Source organism: Macaca thibetana, chromosome 7 (genome assembly GCF_024542745.1).
Source record: "Macaca thibetana thibetana isolate TM-01 chromosome 7, ASM2454274v1, whole genome shotgun sequence".
NCBI lineage: Eukaryota > Metazoa > Chordata > Mammalia > Primates > Cercopithecidae > Macaca > Macaca thibetana.
In genome coordinates, this window is record NC_065584.1 from 47,349,323 (window position 1) to 47,370,179 (window position 20,857).

The window sequence follows — 20,857 nt, forward strand, 5'->3', positions numbered from 1 at the left end:
TTCTTTGTTTCTGATCTTAAAGGAAACATTCAGTCTTTTACTGTGAAGTATGATTTTAACTGTAGGGTTTCTTTTTTTAATAGATACTCTTTATCATGTTGAGGAAGTATTCCTCTATTCCTAGTTTGCTAAGAGGTTTTTTGTTTGTTTGTTTGTTTTAAATGAGTGGGCGTTATATTTTGTCAAATGCCTTTTTTGCCTCAATTGAGATGATCATGTGATTTTTCTCCTTAGCCTGTTGATATGGTGGATTACATTGATTTATTTTTGAATTTGAGAACCAGCCTTGTGTATGTTGGATAAATCTCACTTGGTCATGGTATATAATCTTTTATTTATTTTTTTTATTATACTTTAAGTTCTAGGGTACATGTGCACAACGTGCAGGTTTGATACATAGGTATACATGTGCCATGTTGGTTTGCTGCACACATCAACTCGTCATTTACGTTAGGTATTTCTCCTAATGCTATCCCTCCCCCAGGTCCCCACCCCCACTACAGGCCCTGGTGTGTGATGTTCCCCGCCCTGTGTCCAAGTGAGCTCATTGTTCAATTCCCACCTATGAGTGAGAACATGTGGTGTTTGGTTTTCTGTCCTTGCAATAGTTTGCTGAGAATGATGGTTTCCAGCTTCATCCATGACCCTGCAAAAGACATGAACTCATCCTTTGTTATGGCTGCATAGTATTCCATGGTGTATATGTGCCACATTTTCTTAATCCAGTCTATTATTGATGGACATCTGGGTTGGTTCCAAGTCTTTGCTATTGTGAATAGTGCCACAATAAACATAAGTGTGCATGTGTCTTTATAGTAGCATGATTTATAATCCTTTAGGTATATAACCAGTAATGGGATTGCTGGGTCAAATGGTAATTCTAGTTCTAGATCCTTGAGGAATTGCCACACTGTCTTCCACAATGGTCGAACTAATTTACACTCCCACCAACAGTGTAAAAGTGTTCCTGTTTCTCCACATCATCTCCAGCATCTGTTGTTTCCTGACTTTTTAATGATTGCCATTCTAACTGGCATGAGATGGTATCTCATTGTGATTTTGATTTGCATTTTTCTGATGACCAGTGATATGAGCATTTTTCATGTGTCTGTTGGCTGCATAAATGTCTTCTTTTGAGAACTGTCTGTTCATATCCTTTGCCCACTTTTCGGTGGGGTTGTTTTTTTCTTGTAAATTTGTTTGAGTTCTTTGTAGATTCTGGGCCAAACTATAGCATCAGGTCTCCTCTGGGTTTCTAGCCTGACAGCCCAGCTTGCAAATTTTAGACTTACCAGCCTCCATAATCACATATTTTCTAAAATATATATAAATATATATATGTGCATATATATATATATATATCCCTGACTAATGCAGTAGTATTCCTTATTTATTTGTTTCCTTCCCTTCCTTCCTTCCTTCCTTCCTTCCTTCCTTCCTTCCTTCCTTCCTTCCTTCCTTCCTTCCTTCCTTGCTTCCTTCTTTCCTTCCTCTCTCTCTCTCTCTCTCTCTCTCTCTCTCTCTCTCTTTCTTTCTTGTTTTGCAGGGTCTCACTCTGTCACCTAGACTAGAGTGCAGTGGCACAATCATGGCTCACTGCAGCTTTGACCTCCCAGACCCAATCGATCCCTCCATCTCAGCCTTCCAAGTAGCTGGGACTACAGGCATGTGCCACCACTTCCATCTAATTTTTGTATTTTTTGTAGAGACAGGGTTTCACCATGTTGCCCAGGCTGTTCTCGAACTCTTGGGCTAAAGGGATTCACCCGCCTCAGCCTTCCAAAGTGCTGGGATTATAGGTGTAAGCCACCATACCTGGCCTTATTTTCCTTTTAATGGCTGTGGAATCTGCAATGATATTACCTGTGCCATTGCTGGCATTGATGATTATTGTCTTGTCTCTGTTAATCTGTGTCATTATTGCTAGAGGTTTATCAAGTTTATTTTTTCCTCTCCAGGCAGGAGCCACTGTGCCAGCCCCATGGTTCTTTATTTTCTTTCTTTGTTTTTGAGAAGGGGTCTCACTCTGCCTCCCAAACTGGAGTGCAGTAGCACAATCTCAGCTCACTGCAACCTCCGCCTCCCAGGTTTAAGTGATTCTCCTGCCTCAGCCTCCTGAGTAGGTGGGATTACAGGCATGTGCCACCACACTGGGCTACTTTTGTATTTTTAGTGGAGATGGAGTTTCACCAGTTTGGTCAGGCTGGTCTCAAACTCCTGACCTCAGGTGGTCCACCCACCTCGGCCTCTCAAAGCACTGGGATTACAGGCGTGAGCTGCTGTGCCCAGACCCATGATTCTTTCTTAAGTGTGATTACCAGAATAGTTACTGCCTTGCAGTAAGCTTTCAGTAAATATTTGTTACCTGACTTTTGACTGTTGACAAAAATAAGTACCCCCTCCAGACAAAATAAACAAATAAATAATTGTCTATTAGCATTACATGATACTTATATTTTGCTCATTTGGTATTGACATGAGAAAGTGTTTTAACACATTTTATCATGTCAACAAAAAATTTATTGAGACCTCTTTTGTGCCTGAAGTCTCAATAAATTTTGAGTTGTGCTAGGCATGGGATATGATAGATAAGACAACAGAGAATGCCTATGCCTTAGGGAGCTTATATTCAGTGGGTAAGAGAAAGTCAGCCAAAAATATGTGTCAGAAATAAGTGGTATGAAGAAAATTAACTGGAAATGGAGGGTGAGAAGCTGGAGCATGACAGAAGTACTATATTAAATAAAGTGGTTAAGGAAGGCCTTTCTGTGAGGAGATGGCAGTTTGATAATAACCAAAATAAGGTGAGGGACCCACCAATATGAAAGGAAAAAGTGGGAAGATGCTTGTAATGTAAAGGGTGATATGAAAGGAGACTATTTTAGGTAGAAGACAAAGGTCTGGAGTCAGAAAGAAGTTAGGGGTGTTTGAGGACTAAGTGAGGAAGGAGAGGTAGATGTTGAAATCAGAAAGTTAGCAAGGACCATATTATGTAGACCCTCACAGGCCATACATAGTAAGGAGTGCAGATTTTATTGAGAGTGTAACAACCTGTCATTAGAGTTTTGAATTCAGGGGTTGGAATGAAGATATAACCTGATTTGTTTTGAAAATGTTAGTCTGCCTACTGTAAGGTAAAATGACTATAAAGATTCAATAGTGGGGTCTGGCACTATGGCTAATGCCTGAAATCCCAGTACTTTAGGATGCTGAGGCAGGCAGATCACTTGAGGTCAGGAGTTCAAGACCAGCCTGGCCAATGCAGTGAAACCCCGTCTCTACCAAAAATACAGAAATTAGCTGGGCGTGGTGGTGCACACCTGTAGTCCCAGCTACTCAGGGGGCTGAGGCAGGAGAATCGCTCTTGAACTTGGGAGGTGGAGGTTGCAGTGAGCCGAGATCCCACCACTGCACTCCAGCCTGGGCAACAGAGCGAGACTTCATCTCAACAAAAATAAGTAAAATAAAATAAAATAAAATAAAATAAAATAAAAAGGATTCAATAGTGGAACCACATTTTTGATGACTACCAAAGACCATTACATAATTTTCAAGTGTCACATTGAAACTGGATATGAGAATTTTGGAATTTAGAAGGCATCTTATAGCTCCTTTGAGGGACACCTAAAGAAAGCTTTAGGCTTCCAAATTATGAAAGACTGACGTGGTGGAATATTTGAAGGTTAAAATTTGTTTCTTATTAACTCATGTAGTTCACTCAGGACTAAAAATTATTTACGCCAGCTGTATGCGAAGGCGGCCATATGCTAAGCTTTGAACCCTTTGTGTTCTAAGAAGATATCTTAGAATTTGCATATACAGTAAAGGACATCAGTCAGCGATTGTTCCCATGGTATTCATTTTTAAAAAGAATGTGTTGTGTTTATTTGTTGACTAGCAATGATGCCTCTTATTTCCAGTACTTATTTGAAACTGTTTTATTCTGCAGTCTAATTAAGATCATGCTTAAACTAAGTTGAACAGGTTTTTGTTTCTGTATGCTCTATCATTGTTGCCAAAATGTGTTCTTCATGACATTATTGCTAATAGATGCTCTATGAAAATAAAAACTGCTTCTGTAATTAAATAACCTTTAGGAATACATGTCTTCTCTCAACAAATTAAGAATGCATATTAGAAAATACAAAGTTCTAAGATGTTCCACAGTTAGGAAATTTAGTTTTTATATGTGCTGAATCTTCCATTTACCAATCTAGACTACATAATTTTCACTTATATTAACATCTCAAAGAATTAGTGCTCTACAAAACAGCTTTCAAAAATGTTATTCTAGGTTGTTCAGTTAGTCATGTTGTTTCCAGACGCTTTCCCTCGTTCCATTCCTTGTGTCCTGAAGTATTGTTTTAAAACCCACAAGGGGCTCTTCTGGCAACATGGCGGGCGGAGAAGCTGGAGTGACTCTGGGGCAGCCGCATCTTTCGCGTCAGGATCTCACCACGTTGGATGTTACCAAGTTGATGCCACTTTCACACGAAATTATCAGCAGACAACCACAATTAATATAGGTACAATTGGTCATGTAGCTCATGGGAAATCCACAGTCGTCAAAGCTATTTCTGGAGTTCACACCATCAGGTTCAAAAATGAACTAGAAAGAAATATTACAATCAAGCTTGGATATGCTAATGCTAAGATTTATAAACTCGATGACCCAAGTTGCCCTCGGCCAGAATGTTGTAGATCTTGTGGGAGCAGTACACCTGATGAGTTTCCTGCAGACATTGCAGGGACAAAAGGGAACTTCAAATTAGACATGTTTCCTTTGTTAAGCCTGGCCACGATATTTTGATGGCTACTATGCTGAATGGTGCAGCAGTGATGGATGCAGCTCTTCTGTTGATAGCTGGTAATGAATCTTGTCCTCAGCCTCAGACGTCTGAACACCTGACTGCTATAGAGATCATGAAACTGAAGCATATTTTGATTCTACAAAATAAAATTGATTTGGTAAAAGAAAGTCAGGCTAAAGAACAATACGAGCAGATCGTTGCATTTGTCCAAGCTACAGTACCAGAGGGTGCTCCCATTATTCCAATTTCGGCTCAGTTGAAATACAACATTGAAGTTGTTTGTGAGTACATAGTAAAGAAAATTCCAGTACCCCCAAGAGAGTTTACTTCAGAGCCCCGGCTTATTGTTATTAGATCTTTTGATGTCAACAAACCTGGCTGTGAAGTTGATGACCTTAAGGGAGGTGTAGCTGGTGGTAGTATCCTAAAAGGAGTATTAAAGGTGGGCCAGGAGATAGAAGTAAGACCTGGTATTGTTTCCAAAGATAGTGAAGGAAAACTCATGTGTAAACCAATCTTTTCCAAAATTGTATCACTTTTTGCAGAGCATAATGATCTGCAATATGCTGCTCCAGGAGGTTTTATTGGAGTTGGAACAAAAATTGACCCCACTTTGTGCCAGGCTGACAGAATGGTGGGGCAAGTACTTGGTGCAGTAGGAGCTTTACCTGAGATATTCACAGAATTGGAAATTTCCTATTTCCTGCTTCGACGGCTTCTAGGTGTACACACTGAAGGAGACAAGAAAGCACCAAAGGTTCAAAAGCTGTCTAAGAATGAAGTGCTCATGGTGAACATAGTATCCCTGTCAACAGGAGGGAGAGTTAGTGCTGTCAAGGCCAATTTGGGTAAAATTGTTTTGACCAATCCAGTGTGCACAGAGGTAGGAGAAAAAATTGCCCTTAGCCAAAGAGTTGAAAAACACTGGCGTTTAATTGGTTGGGGTCAGATAAGAAGAGGAGTGACAATCAAGCCAACAGTAGATGATGACTGAAGAATACCGGTTAAATAACACATTTGGATGGAGTTGGAAGTTGGAATTCCTCTTAACAACCAAGGGGTTTATTTTCAAAGCAATATTGGGGAATTGATTTCACAGTTCGTTACCTTAGTAGGTAACTGTAAGGTTATTCTCTTTTTTTTTGGTTATGAAAACTTAGGGACTACAATTAATATAAAAATTGGTATAATGTTGGATTGAATCTACATTTTGACAGAAGTGAAGCATTCCCACATAATGTCAAAGTTATACATCATGCAGTTTTGGTTTTTTTGTTTGTTTCATTTTCTTTTTTTTTTGAGTCTGGCTCTGTCGCCCAGGCTGGAGTGCAGTGGCGTGATCCCCAACCTCTGCCTCCTGGGTTCAAGCGATTCTCCTGCCTCAGCCTCCCGAGTAGCTGAGATTACAGGTTCACGCCACCACACCTAGCTAATTTTTGTATTACTAGTAGAGACTGGGTTTCGGCATGTTGGCCAGGCTGGTCTCTCCTGACCTCAGGGTGATCAGTCCACCTCAGCCTCACAAAGTGCTGGGATTACAGGCGTGAGCCACCTTGCCCAGCCCATATCATACAGTTTGAAATTTTGCCACAACCAGCCTTTGCTGTAGCACACACATATATCACTGAACCTGCTTGAAATAAAGTTTTTTTTCTTTTTCATGATTCGTCTTTGAGTACCTCCAGGCTGAAGGACTGTTGTACCAGTTAAAACTTAAAGGCACAAATTCTCCTTGAAGACCTTCTCCCTTTTCTTTGGCCCCATATTTTATGTTGCTTTATCTTTGAAATTTTGCATGAAAAGGAAATTAATGGGTTCAAATGAAATTGTCCTTTGAAGCATGATTACTTGTTCCCATGGACAGATATTTTTCTCCCCTTGCTCTTCCTGGCTTGAAACATGGGAAACCAGAGTCAGAAGTTATCTCCCTCTCCCTGTGATGCCTTGAGATTTTTTTCTGCATTGTTTTATGCCTGAAATCCAATAGTCTTCCTCCATTGGAAAATACTGTTATACCAAATAATTCTAGATGAGTAACAAAGATCTTTCTAGGCCTTCATTTTATGTTTTTTCTTAACTGTTAAGATTGTGACACCGATTATAATATTACTAATTTTTGGATGTTTTGAAAGGTCAAGAAGTAAAAGATGTTAGAAAGTAGTGAGTGAGTCCTTTTGATTTTTAACTTATTCCCCATGTCCGTATACTTGTGTGCTTTTCCCTTTTTTTTTTTTTTTTTTTTTTTTTTTTTTTTTGAGATGGAGGCTCACTCTGTCACCTAGGCTAGAGTACGGTGGCACGATCTTGGCTCACTGCAACCTCTGCCTCCCTGGTTCAAGTGATTCGCATGCTTCAGCCTACCATGTAGCTGAGATTACAGGCACGTGTCACCATACCCGGCTAATTTTTGTGTTTTTGGTAGAGATGGGGTTTCACCATGTTGCCAAGGCTGGTCTTGAACTCCTGACCTCAGGTGATCTGTCCACCTCTGCCTTCCAAAATGCTGGGATTACAGGCGTGAGCCACTGTGCCCGGCTTATTTTTCTTTATGTTTTTGCTTCATAAGAGGTTCTGTTGAGCAGTGATTTACAACTCACTGACAATAGAATTGCTGGGGAAGCTTTTTAAAAAAAAAAATGCCCCACAGAGATTCTGATTTTAATTGTTCTGATTTAATTGGGATGGTTTTGCTAGACCTGGTATTCTTAGCTAACAGGGTTTTTTTCTTTTATTACTTTGAATATATTATGCTACTCCCTTCTGATATGAAAGGTTTCTGCTGAGAAATCCACTGATAATGTTATGGCACTTCCCTTATATATGATGAATTGCTTTTCTCTTGCTGCTTTCAAGATTCTGTCTTTGACTTTAAACAGTTTGATTATAATGAATGTTGGTGGGGTTCTTTTTTGGTTTTATCCTAGTTGGAGTCTTTTGAGCTTGTCAAATTTGTATATCCATTTATTTCTTTAAATTTAGAAAGTTTTCTGCCATTATATCCTTGCTCTTTTCTCCTTCTTAAATTCTATAATGTGAATATTGGTCACTTGATAGCATCCTATATTAGGCCATTCTCACATTTCTATAAAAATACCTGACACTAGGTAATTTATAAAGAAAAAAGGTTTAATCAGCTGATGGTTTGACAGGCTGTACAGAAAGCATGGTGGCATCTGCTTCTAGGGAAGCCTCAGAAAACTTACAATTATGGCAGAAGACAAAGCGGGAACAGACATCTTACATGAAAGGAGCAGGACCAAGAGAGAGAATGAGGAGGTGCTACACACTTTTAAACAAGATCTCATGATAATTCACTCACTAAGTATCATGAGAAAAGTACTGAGGGGATGGTGATAAACCATTCATGAGAATTCTGTCCCCAAGATCCAATCACCTTCCACCAGGCCCCACCTTCAACATTGGGGATTACAATTTAACATGAGATTTGGGTGAGGACACAGATCAAAACCATATCATTCCACCCCTGGACTCTCCCAAATCTCATGTTCTTCTCACATTGCAAAATTCAATTATGCCTTCCCAACAGTTCTCCCAAAGCCTTAACTCATTCTAGCATTAACTAAAATGTCCAAAATCCAAAGTCTCATCTGAGACAAGACTAGTCCCTTCTACCTATAAGCCAGTGAAACAAAAAACAAGTTAGTTACTCCCAAGATATAATGGGGGTATAGGCATTGGGCAAATATTCCCATTCCAAAAGGGAGAAATAGACCAAAAGAAAGGGGCTACAGGCCCCATGCAAGTCTGAAACCCAACAGGGCAGTTATTAAATCTTAATGCTCTAAAATAATCTCCTTTGACTCTGTGTCTCACATACTTGCAGCATTGCTGCAAGGGTTGGGCTCCCAAAGACTTGGGCAGCTCTGCTTCTGTGGCTTTGCAAGGTTCAGCCTCCATGGCTGCTCTCATGGGCTGGAGTTGTGTGCCTGCAGCTCCTCCATACTGAAGATGCAATCTATCTGTGGGTCTACCATTCTAAGGTGAATAGGATGGTGGCCCTCTTCTCACTGCTCTACTAGGCAGTGCCCCAGTGGAGAGTCTGTGTAGGGACTCCAACCCCATGTTTCCTCTCTGTACTGACCCAATAGAGGTTCTCCATGAGGGCTCCAACTCTGCAGGAGGATTCTGCCTGGAGATCCAGGATTTTCAGTGCATATTTTGAAATCTTGATGGAGGCTCCCAAGCCTCAATTCTTGCATTCTGTGCACCCACAGGCTTAACACCAGGTGGAAGCCACCAAGGCTTATGGATTGCATTATCTGAAGCAGCAGCCTGAGCTGTACATGGGCCCCTTTGAGCCACAACTGGAGCTGGAGCAGCTGGAAAACAGGGAGCAATGTCCCCAGGTTGCACAGGGAAGTGGGCCCTGGACCTGATCCATGAAACCATTCAGTCCTCCTAGGTCTCTGGGCCTGTGATGAGAAGAGCTGACAAGAAGGTCTCTGAAATGCCTCTGAGGCTTTCTTTGTAAATTTCTTCAGCCCACTTGATTTCTACCCCTGAAAATAGGCTTTTCTTTTCTACCATATGGCCAAGCTGCAAATTTTCCAAACTTACGCTCTACTTCCCTGTTAAATATAAATTCCAGTTTCAGATCATGATGTGGTTTGGCTGTCTCTTCACCCAGATCTCATCTTGAATAGTAACTCACATAATTCCCACATGTTGTGGGAGGGACCTGGTAGGAGGTGGTTGGATTGTGGTAATAGTTCTTTCCTGTGCTGTTCTCCTGGTGGTGAGTGAGTCTCATGAGATCTGATGGTTTTAAAACCAGGAGTTTCCCTGCACAAGCTCTCTCAGCCTGCCACCATCCACGTAAGATGTGACTTGCTCCTCCTTGCCTTCTGCCATGATTGTGAGGCCTCCTAGCCACATGGAACTGTGAGTCCAATTAAACCTCTTTATTTTGTAAATTAAAGAGGGTATGTCTTGGGTATGTCTTTATCAGCAGCCCGAAAATGGGCTAATACAGGTCATTTCTTTTTTCACACGTATAAGCATAGGTTGTTAGAAGCAGGCAGAACACATCTTGAATGCTTTGCTGCTTAGAAATTTCTCTGGCCAGATACCTTAAATCATCTCTCTCAAGTTCAAAGTTCCACAGATTCCTAGAGCAGGGGCACAATTTAGCCAGTCTCTTTGTTAAAGCATAGTAAAAGTGATATTTGCTCCAGTTCCCAATAATTTGCTCATTTCCATCTGAGACTTCCTAAACCTGGACTTCATTGTCCACCTCACTATCAGAATTTTGATCACAATTTTAAAAGTCACTGAGAAGTTTCAAGTTTTCCTTCATCTTTCTGTCTTCTTCTGAGCCCTCTACACTCTTCCAACCTCTGCTTATTACCCAGATAAAAAGCCACTTCCACATTTTTAAGTATCTTTATAGCAATGCCCCACTCTTGGTACCAGTTTTCTGTATTAGTCTGTTCTCGTACTGCTATAAAGAAATGCCTGAGACTTGACATTTATAAAGAAAACAGGTTACATTGACTCACAGTTCTACAGGCTGTACAGGAAGCATGGCAGCATCTGCTTCTGGGGAGGCCTCAAGAAACTTACAATCATGGTGGAAGGCAAAGCAGGAGCAGGAGTCTTACATGGCAGGAGCAAGACTGAGAGAGAGAATGAGGAGGTGCTACATACTTTTAAACAACCATATCTCATGATAAGTCACTCACTCCTATCATGAGAACAGCACAGAAGGTATGGTGCTAGACCATTCATGAGAACTCCACCTCCATGATCCAATCACCTCCCACCACGCCCCACCTCCAACATTGAGGATTATAATTCAACATGAAATTTGGGTGGGGACACAGATCCAAATATTATGTCCCATAAGTTCCCCAAGCACTCTTCACTCGTCTTCATTCTTTTTATCTTTTTGCTCCTCTGACTTGATGATATTTCGGATGACCTGTCTTCCAGTTTGCTGATTCTTTTTTTTTTTTTTTTGCCTGATCAAGTCTGCTGGTGAACCTCTGTAGTAATTTATTTTTAGTTCAGTTGTATTTTTCAGTGCCAGAATTTGTTTGGTTCTTTTTAAAAATAGTTTCTCTTTTGTTTTATATTCTCATTTTGTTCATGCATTATTTTCTTTATTTCATTTAATTGTTGACATGTGTTTTCTTTTATCTCATTGAGAATCTGTATGACAGTTATTAAAAAAACTTTTTTTGAGGCAGGGTCTCACATTTTTGCCCAGGCTGGAGTTCAGTGGCAAGATCATGGCTGACTGCAGCCTCAGTCTCCCTGGGCTTCAGTGATCCTCCCACCTCTGCCTACTGAATAGCTGGGACCACAGGGGCACACCACCACACCCAGATAATTTTTGGAATTCTTGTAGAGATGAGGTTTCACCCAACCTAGTCTTGAATTCCTGGGCTCAAACAACACACCCACCTTGGCCTCCCAAAGTGCTGGGATTACAGGTGTGAGTCACTGCATCTGGCCTATTTAAAATTCTTTGTCAGGCAGCTCATAGATCTGCATTTCTTTAAGATCAGTTTCTGAATTTTATTTTATTTTTCCTTTGATTGGGCCATGATTCTTGTTTCTTTGTATGCCTTGTAATCTTTTGTTGAGATTTGGGTATTTGTAAAAGCAACCACCACTCCCAGTCTTTGTGCAGATGAAGTTCACCAATCAGCCTAGCTAGAGATTCTACAGCCTCTCAAACCTTCTCTGATTTCTTATTTCCCTTGGCATCTGCCTGCAAAATTGCAGCTCTAATGTATGGCAGTGCTTATCTCTGTTTTGACTGGCTTCCAAATTATGCCTTTGATTCATCAAGTAAGACCGAAACTAGTCCCTCTGGTGGTTTCCACGAAACTTAGAACGCCGGATGCATGATTCACTCCAGAAGGAGGAGCTTGAGTTTGAGGGGTTTCTTCCTGGTTGCACTGTGCTAAGCCACATGGAGAGGGGGCATGGATGAGCAAGCAAAACATATGAACTTTCTTAACATCTTTCACTTGAATCCCTTCTTGGTTTTACATTGGCTTGTTTGCTATAACTTCTGAACTGGTCTCACAATTTCTCAGAGGTATTCTGGTTCACATATCATTGTTAACTTGGTGTCTCTGTAGAGGAAGGAAAGCCTGGAGCTTCCTGGTTCGTCATCTTACTGACACCACTTCCCAGTTTCATATTTATTTTGCTTGTTTGTGTTTTGTTTGTTTATTTGTTTGTGACAGGGTCTCGCTCTGTCACCCAGGGTGGAGTGCAGTGGCACCATCTCGGCTCACTGCAACCTCCACCTCCCAGATTCTCCTGCCTCAGCCTCCCAACTAACTGAGATTACAGGCATGCACCACCACACCCAGCTAATTTTTGTATTTTTACTAGAGACGAGGTTTTGCCATGTTGGCCAGGCTGGTCTAGAACTCCTGACCTCAAGTGATCCGCACACCTTGGCCTCCCAAAGTGTGATAATTCTTTTGAAAATTTGATGATAAGAGATTTGATTTAAGTCATTTGGTTGTTTAAAAAAATACACAGTTTGAATAAACTACATGTTTCAAAATTTTACCAGTAGTTTAAAAAATTGTGTAATGAATGGGTTCAAAACCTGCTTGTGTGACCCTAGGATATTTCTTTAGTTTTAGTTTTCTCATAGGGTTTATGTGAACATTAATTGAGTTAATATACATAAAGCACTTAGCAGAGTACCTGACGCATGATAAGCACATATAAAAGTTGTATTTGTTCCAGAAACATTGTCAATTCTCCTTGCTCTCTGACAATGGCAGTTTTATTCATAGGTAAGAACAAATTCTGTGTAATGGAATCATAATAGGTTTCGATGTATAATTTTCATCTATGTTGTAGAAGGTAATGGTTTTTAATTTTTGCAAATTCATAATTACTATTCTATCATTAATATCAGTCATCCTGCAGTTATTCAGTTCAACAAATATTTACTATGGGGTTACTATGTATTGGAATATAGACTCTGCTCTTCAAGAGATTACAATCTAGTGAGGGAGAAGGATAGGCTTTGGACTCTTTGTATGTATATATGACTGAGTTCTTAAAACTCACATATCAGAACTAACTCCAACTACAGTTTGTAGGCCTTAGGGATCTTTCACTGAAGCAGACTATTTAATTGCTCCTCCCCAAATCTGCATCCTATAGTATACCTTTATTTCTTTATGTTAAGTTTATTGGTTGGGCACAGTGCTGACACCTGTAGTCCCGGCACTTTGTGAGGCTGAGGTGGATGGTTTACTTGAGGCCAGGATTTCGAGACCAGCCTGGCCAGAATTTGTTTGGCCAGAATATGGTCTGGCTAATATGGTGAAACCCCATTTCTATTAAAAAAAAAAAAAAAAGAAAAAGAAAAATACAAAAATTAGCTAGCCGTGGTGGCATGTGCCTGTAGTCCTAGCTACTTGGGAAGCTAAGGAATGAGAATTGCTTGAACCTGGAAGGTGGAGGTTGCAGTGACCTAAGATTGTGCCACTGCACTCCAGCCTGGGCGAGAGTGAGACTCTCCAAAAGAAAACAAAATAGAACAAAATAAACAAAAATTTGTTGCACTCTTGGTGTGAAAATTTTGAGAAGATGTTCCTTTCAAGAATGCTCAGCCTTCTGAGGAGTGCCAACTAATCAGAAATATTAATATATTGGTGGAAGTGCCATTTTCTACCAGTGCAACTCTGTAAATACAAGTCTCTGTAAATATGATCATTCACTTTTAGAGTTTAGTGTTTTCTGAGGAAACAGATATTAAAATATCCAAGAGCTTCTCCTAAAACCATCCTGATTCAACTTGTTTTAAGGTTAAGAGGAAGCACCATCTCTTCTCTCCCTCATGGTGGATAGGGCAGTGTAGCAGTACCAGTAGGAGATAGGCATATAGCTTGGGAATGCTTAGGATACCAACTACTTTCTCCAAAAGAACACTCCCTAACAGCCTCTTCAACCCCTCAGCACTTTTTTATATAGCCAGAAGATGAGCATTAGCTGATGTTTTAGAAGTACACAGTCTCTTAGTGTTTCCTGAATAGGCATCACACCACCTGACTTTAGACTGTAGGAGTATTTGGTACCTCTTATATTGAGGTTAGCCCTTAGGGATTCTCTAAAAACCCCAAGGTGATAGTTGACATTCTTTCTTTTTTCTGATTTTAAAATGACTTCTTCTAATGTTTTGTCACTTAAAATGATATTTGCTGTAAATTTTTGGAGATACCTTTTTTAAAAAATTAGATTAAGAAGTTTCCTTTTATCCTAAGTTTACTATGAGAGGTTTTGTTCTTTTTTTTGTGAATAGGTGTTGAATTTTATCAAATACTTTTCTCATCAATTGCAATGATCGCATGGGTTTTCTCTTTTAATCTGCTTATATGGTACATTACATTTATAGATTTTCTAATGTTAAAACAACCTTGCATTCTCCAAATGAACCCAACTTGGTCATGATGTTAGTATTTGCAATACACTAATTGACTTAGTTTTCTAGTATTTTGTTTAAGACTTTACCATTTATGTTGGTGAATTCGTTTGGTCTGTAATTTTCCTTTCTCATACATTTCTTGTTCAATTTGTCAAATATATGTTATAAGACCCACTATTCAGGCTTTCTGTCTTCTTGCACCAGTTTTGATGTTACCTTTTCCTAATAATTTGTTATTTTGTCTATTTTCAACTTATTATTTTATTGTTATTTCAAATTTATTAGTGTAAAATTATTGGTAGATTTATTGTATTTTCTTCTTAAAGTCTGATGTTCATATAGCTGTGGTCCCTGGTTCCTTTTTAAATTCTTAGGAGTATATATTTATACCTTTTTCCCTTATTCGATCTCTTCAGCAGTTGTCTATTTGAGTAGTCTTTTCAAAGAACCAAGTTTTGGCTTTGTTCATTGTCTCTATTTCATTCTTCTTTTTTATTTTATTAATTTCTACTCAACATTTTTTATTTCTTTAATTCTATTTTCTTTAGGGTTATTTGCCTTTTCCCTGATTTCTTAAGTTAGATGCTTAGCTCTTTAAATATAAGCCATTCTTCTGTCTAGTAAGATTACAAATTTCTCTTACAGTATACTGTTATTGTATTCTGTAAATTTTGTGGCATAGTTATTGTTCAGTGTTAGGTATTTTTAAATGTTCTATTATAATATCATTTTAATCTATTTATTATTTAAAAGTATGCTTAAAAATTGTAATGTATGTGGTTTAAAATTTATCTTTCTGTTATAAATTTCAAACTTAATTACCTTATGGTCAAATAATATAATTTTCATATAGAGTCTCTGAAGTTTCTTTGATGTTTGAATTATATTACTATTTGTACAGGTTTAGAATTTTTGCTTTACATATTTTGAAGTTACATTGTACTTTCTAGGCAAACAATATTTTATTTATCATTTAGTGACCTTTTAAAAGTTATTTTTTTCAATTTAATATAACTATCACAGCTTTATTTTGGCATTTGTATTTTCCCAAAGAGAGGATTTTATATGCTTTATTTGCTACTATTCAATACAAACATCCTGTTAGTCAGAGTTCGAGCCAACTCAGCTCACAGGTGGCTGGTCTCTCTCAGGTCTGGCCCATTTATACTTACCTTCTTTTATGGTACACCTCTTCCTAATAGAAGATAAATTCCATAGTGGCAGGAATGCTTATTTTGTTCCCTTTTCATCCTCAGCATTTATGACAGTACCTGGTACTAATTGGTGCTCAAAAAATGTTTAAGTGAATGAACAAATGACTCCATTTAAATTTTTGTCCATGCTAACATAACTTCCTCACTTCTTTTTAAGCATTTTCACACTTTTGTTCACCTTTCTGGCTGGAAGTAAAACTTTAACAATAATAACACTTTTTAAATACTTAAGCACACTCAGGGGCTATTCTAACATCTGTGTGTTAATTATTTAATTATCAAAATCCTACCAGGAAGGCACTATCATTATCGCCATAGAAGAGAAAACAGGCAACAAAAAAATTATTTGTTTAAGATTATGCAGCTACAGCCAGACACGGTGGCTCATGCCTGTAATTCTAGCATTTTGGGAGGCCAAGTGAATGGATCACATGAGGCCAAGAGTTCAAGACCAGCATGGCCAACATGGCGAAACCTCATCTCTACTAAAAATACAAAAAAAAAAAAAAAATTAGCTGGGCATGATGGCGCATGCCTGTAATTCCACCTACTCAGGAGGCTGAGGCATGAGAATCACTTGAACCCGGGAGGCAGAGGTAGCAGTGAGCCAAGATGGTGCCATTGCGCCCCAGCCTGGGTGACAGAGCAAGACTCTGTCTCAATAAATAAATAAATAAAGATTATGCAGCTACTAAATGGCAGACCTAGGATTTGAACTAGGCAGTATAAATCCAGAGTCTTATCTTCTTATACTACCTATAAAGTGAGGTGTTTTGTGTTTTTATAAAAGAATAAATTAAAGTTGCTTCATATTTTAACTCTCAGAGGCTAATCTTATTTCCCAATTCCCAAATCTTGGAAGTCACGTATCTCATTTTTGACCACATGACACACTAAAATTAATTTCAAAATTAAAAAAAAAAATGAAAGAGGCTATTATAGTCATTCAAGTGAAGGATGACCATAACTAGGTTGAGAATGGTGGTGATGGTGGGATGAACAGGTTTAAGAACTATTTAGGAGCCAAAACCAACACGACAGGCTTATGGACCCATATAGTTTTAGGTAAGCAGGAGGGAGATACTGTGGCTGACTCAGGACTTGAACATGCATAGTTGGGTAGAGAGAGTAGCAGGCACTGGGGAGCACTGAAGGAGGAAAAGTTGGGGGTGGGGAAGAATCACAAATCCCATTTTGGTTAGGTTGAGTAGTCACATGTACAGGTCTAGAGCTCAAAGGAGAAGAAGAGGAGAGGGCCTAGGACTGAGACTTGAGCAACTCTGACATTCAAAGGCCAGGAGGAGAATGAGCCTGCAAAGGGAGTAGAGAATGAACAGGTAGGAGGGTTGGAGGAAACAGGAGAATGTTGATTCTCAGAAGCCAAGGAAACACTTTCCAGAAGCAGAAATGGTAAGTGCCCCCACTCCAGGCCCATGAGAACTTTGGGATGCTCTTTCTTGCCTCCTGAGATGTGTGACATCGATGCTCGTTGTTGGGCCCCACCCCAACTTCTGCTCTAGCACACTGGGTAATGCATGTGACTTCTTCCCCAGGCTTGCTGTCTCCTGAGCTTCCACCCAAAACAGACCCTAGGTCTTCACTACTCTAGGATCTGGATCCCTGAAGTAATGGTTAAATGATGCCACATGCAAAATAGCTTTTTGAAATTTCAATTGCATATTCCACCCCACTGAGATGTATTTGGTCTTATTTCAAATATAATTTGCTTCAGCTCCTAGAATATTTACTCCAGGCTTTCAGAGGCTTTATCATGAGTTTTGGTTATCTGTTGCTATATAACGAACCACCCCACATATAGTTGCTAATCAAAATAACAACAGAATTTGTTTTGTTCATGAATCTGCAAGTTGGGCAGGGCTCTCTCAGGGACAGCCTGTCTCTTCTCCATTTGCAGCATCTTGAAGTTTCAGGCTATTATCATTAGATCACCAGGTCTGGTGCTGGGGCTAGAACCACTAACGTTCTTCAGGTATCTCTCTGTATGGTCTTTAGCATGGCGGCTTCAAGGCAGCCAGACTAGTAACCTGTCAGCTCAAGGAGAGACAGCAATGCTGTATTAATTTTTATAACCTAACCTCAGAAGTTTCACAGTGTCTCTTTTGCTGCATCCTATGCCTTAAAAATGAGTCATTATACTAACATATTAAAAGAAAGAGGAATTAGATTTTACCTTTGATGGAGCATTGTCAAAAAAATTGCAGACATGTTTTACAACCACCGTACTATGAAAGAAAAGAACAAATTAGAAAGGACTCAGAGCTCAGCTAGTTTAAAGCTTGAGTTTTTCAGGTGTGGAAGCTGAAAGAGGATAACTGAGTTGCTCAAACTTTTCATTCAAGGCAAGCATTGAGCCAGAATAAAAACACTTTCTTGGCTCTTAGTCTTTGAGGCTGTACCTCAGGATTAAGACCTTTTTTCCTAAAGATAATAGCAGTCCTTGATTACTATTGGGTACCTTTTTTTGATGGTTTTACTGGTCAGTAAGGAAGCTGATAGAATTACTATGACATAAAACCATATATAATATGTTATGTCATTAAAAGAGCAGAAGCATCTAAGAAATATTTCTCCAAACTCTTCTTTCGCTTTTTGAAAAAGATTAATTGGCTTGCTTATGTTAGAGTCACAAATTTTTTTAGAGGCTTAATGCAGTGATGAAAACTGTTCTTCAAGGCAATTTCCAAATTTTACCCGTTTTGTGGCATTTTTCCGGATCAACCTAGTCAGTAATAATGGCTTTCACTCAGAGGCAGATTGACAGTAAAACTACTGAAGTGTTCTTTGACCCTTTTCTGATGTATTCACAGAGTTATGCTTTTGTAAAATTTGCAAGTATAACATATTTTAACTGTAATCAGTTAAAACCAGTTGTGTGAGATGATATTCGAATGGCCAATGGCACTTTTGAGATCCAGATGAGGGGCTGGTAAGTTGAGGGCACATTTTATTTGAGTTTAAGGGGGTATGTTTAGGTGGCTTGCAGTTGCTTGAATGTCTGTCTAAGCAACCCCAGAATGTCAGAATGGCTTTCGGCATACTCCTGTGGCCCACTGTGCCTGCTCAGCTAGCATATGACAAGAAGGTATGAGGCCAGAGTCCAGACCACCCTATGAAGGTGTCCTATGGTGCTGTGACAGGCAGCACCCACACAGTTCCCAAGGATGCTGCCTCTGTGCAATCTGCCCTGTGTAATCCCCTCCCCGTGAGTGTGGGTGGGGCCTGGGGACTCCTTCCAACTGAATAGTGATAGAATATCACTTCTGTAAGTAGATTATAGAAGAGATTGTGGCTTTGTTTTGCTAGCATGTTCCCTCTTGCTTGTGCACTCTAATGAAGCCAGCTGCCATGTTGTGAGATGCTCCATGGAGAGGCCCATGTAGAAAGAAATGATTTCTATAGTAATTACATGAAATGGAATTTATCAGATTCCCTTGTTTGTAGTCACAAACCTATAGGAAATCAACAAACAGCAAGTGCATCTTTTACAGCTAATATATGAAAGAAACTTGATGGGGGTTTCCAGAATTTTCCTCCAAAAATACAGGGGGAAAGATATTATAGAGGCATGTAAGAAAATTAAGCAAAATTGTGATGTTTATGCTATAAATATTATGTGATGTTTATGGTATATGTGAACTTTCTGAAGTTTGTAATTTCTTGTTATTTATTTTCTTAGCATAAATAAATATTCATTTTTTTACCTAAAAGAAGTCTAAAATCTTGGCACTCTACTAAGGAATTTTATTATTCAGTATAGTATGTTCAAAAGGGAATTATCACTTTTTAAGTTGTTTTCAATGTTTGGGGAAGAAATATTATTAAAACAATACATTTATTTTGTAAAGAGGCTGATTAGTCTGTTTTCACACTGTTGATAAAGACATACCTGAGACTGGGTAATTTATAAAGGAAAAAGGTTTAATTGACTCACAGTTCCACATGGCTGGGGAGGCATCACAATCATGGCAGAAAGCAAAGGGGAAGCAAGACACGTCTTACATGGCAGCAGGCAAGAGAGAATGAGAGCCGAAAGTAGAAACCCCTTATAAAATCATTAGATCTGGTGAGACTTATTCGCTACCACAAGAAGAGTATGTGGGAAACTGCCCCCATGATTCAGTTATCTCCCACCGGGTCCCTCCCACAACATGTGGGAATTATGGGAGCTACAATTCAAGATGACATTTGGGTGGGGACACAGCCAAACCATATCGGAGGCCGAGGAAAAAAATGCGACTGGAGAAGCTGCTTTCTATATAGAAAGAGACCTCAGATCTCAGCATTTAACATGCCTGGCACATAGAAGATTCTCAATAAATATTTCTGAGGAAAGGAAGGAAAGAATGAAAGAACTGTACAGTGTCTACCTAGGATCACAGTCTTACATTGCAATAGATGCCTCATTATTACTACACTTTATCCAAAACACTTAACACAGCACTCTGAGGAGTAAACAAAAAAATTAAAGGTAAAATGTATAATTTTATTTGGATCTAATGATCAGCATGCAAGGTTTTCTGAGAGTTAGAAGTAGAATACTTTTTGAAAAGTTAATGTATCTTAGCTATATAATAGCTATAAAATCACACAAACATAAGAAAAATAAGCATAATTATATCTTTTAAAAATAACTTTCTAAAAGAAACATATTTGGCAAGGGCTATTGAACTTTTGATTTGATTAGATGCCAGCATTATGTCCTGAAGGCAGTAAAACAAATAGGCATATTCTATTTGCTATAAAGCTGTGTGAGGTCCCTTAATGCTGCATATATTCTTTTGAGTTGGACCACTTGCTTAGTCCAGTTTGCTCAATGATAAACACAATTTTCAAATGTGTTTATTATTATATGAATTTTCACCAATCTCTTAGTGACTGAAGTTTATATGATGAGATAAATCTAATTATCAGACATATTCTATTTTAAAAGGAAGACCGTTATAAAACATCTTCCCTGTTGGTTGCATTTTTCTGTATCTAAATAATGTTTGCTTATTAGATACAGAATTATACTAAAAGTAATAAAGTTAACATGAAACACATAAAATATGGGAAAAAATGCAAAATAGAAACCTTTAGCCTAACAAATATTCATAAATTTCTGAAAACAACTGCAAATAATTATTGCAGAAAAATGATTAATAATTAGTGTTGTCAGGTTTTTAACAAATGAGAAGGGGATATTCATAATCCTATTAGTGCATAGCTCTCATTATGCATACCTATGTCAATTAGCAAAACTTATTAACTAAAGGGCATATGTTTAGCAACAAATGAAAAACAGACTCTCTTTTTGATGGAAAATCAAAGATAATCAGCCACCAAATATCAAAGTTTATTAATGAGCTTTATTTGATGCTAATTTTCCCTAATTATATTAGAAT

The 20,857-nt window shown here is 38.7% G+C and overlaps 2 protein-coding genes across 2 annotated transcripts in view; both read left to right on the plus strand.

Moving 5' to 3' along the window:
* The window catches only part of DHRS7 (dehydrogenase/reductase 7), a 977,513-nt gene that overhangs the window by 738,655 nt on the left and 218,001 nt on the right, over positions 1 to 20,857 (plus strand). The gene's annotated exons all lie outside the window — the stretch shown is intronic.
* On the plus strand, positions 4,387 to 6,090 carry LOC126958976 (eukaryotic translation initiation factor 2 subunit 3-like). Its single transcript, XM_050797802.1, is given in 3 exon segments — positions 4,387 to 4,509; positions 4,512 to 4,766; positions 4,769 to 6,090. Coding segments are annotated over 3 exon segments (1,407 nt in total). The 5' UTR covers positions 4,387 to 4,394; the 3' UTR covers positions 5,806 to 6,090.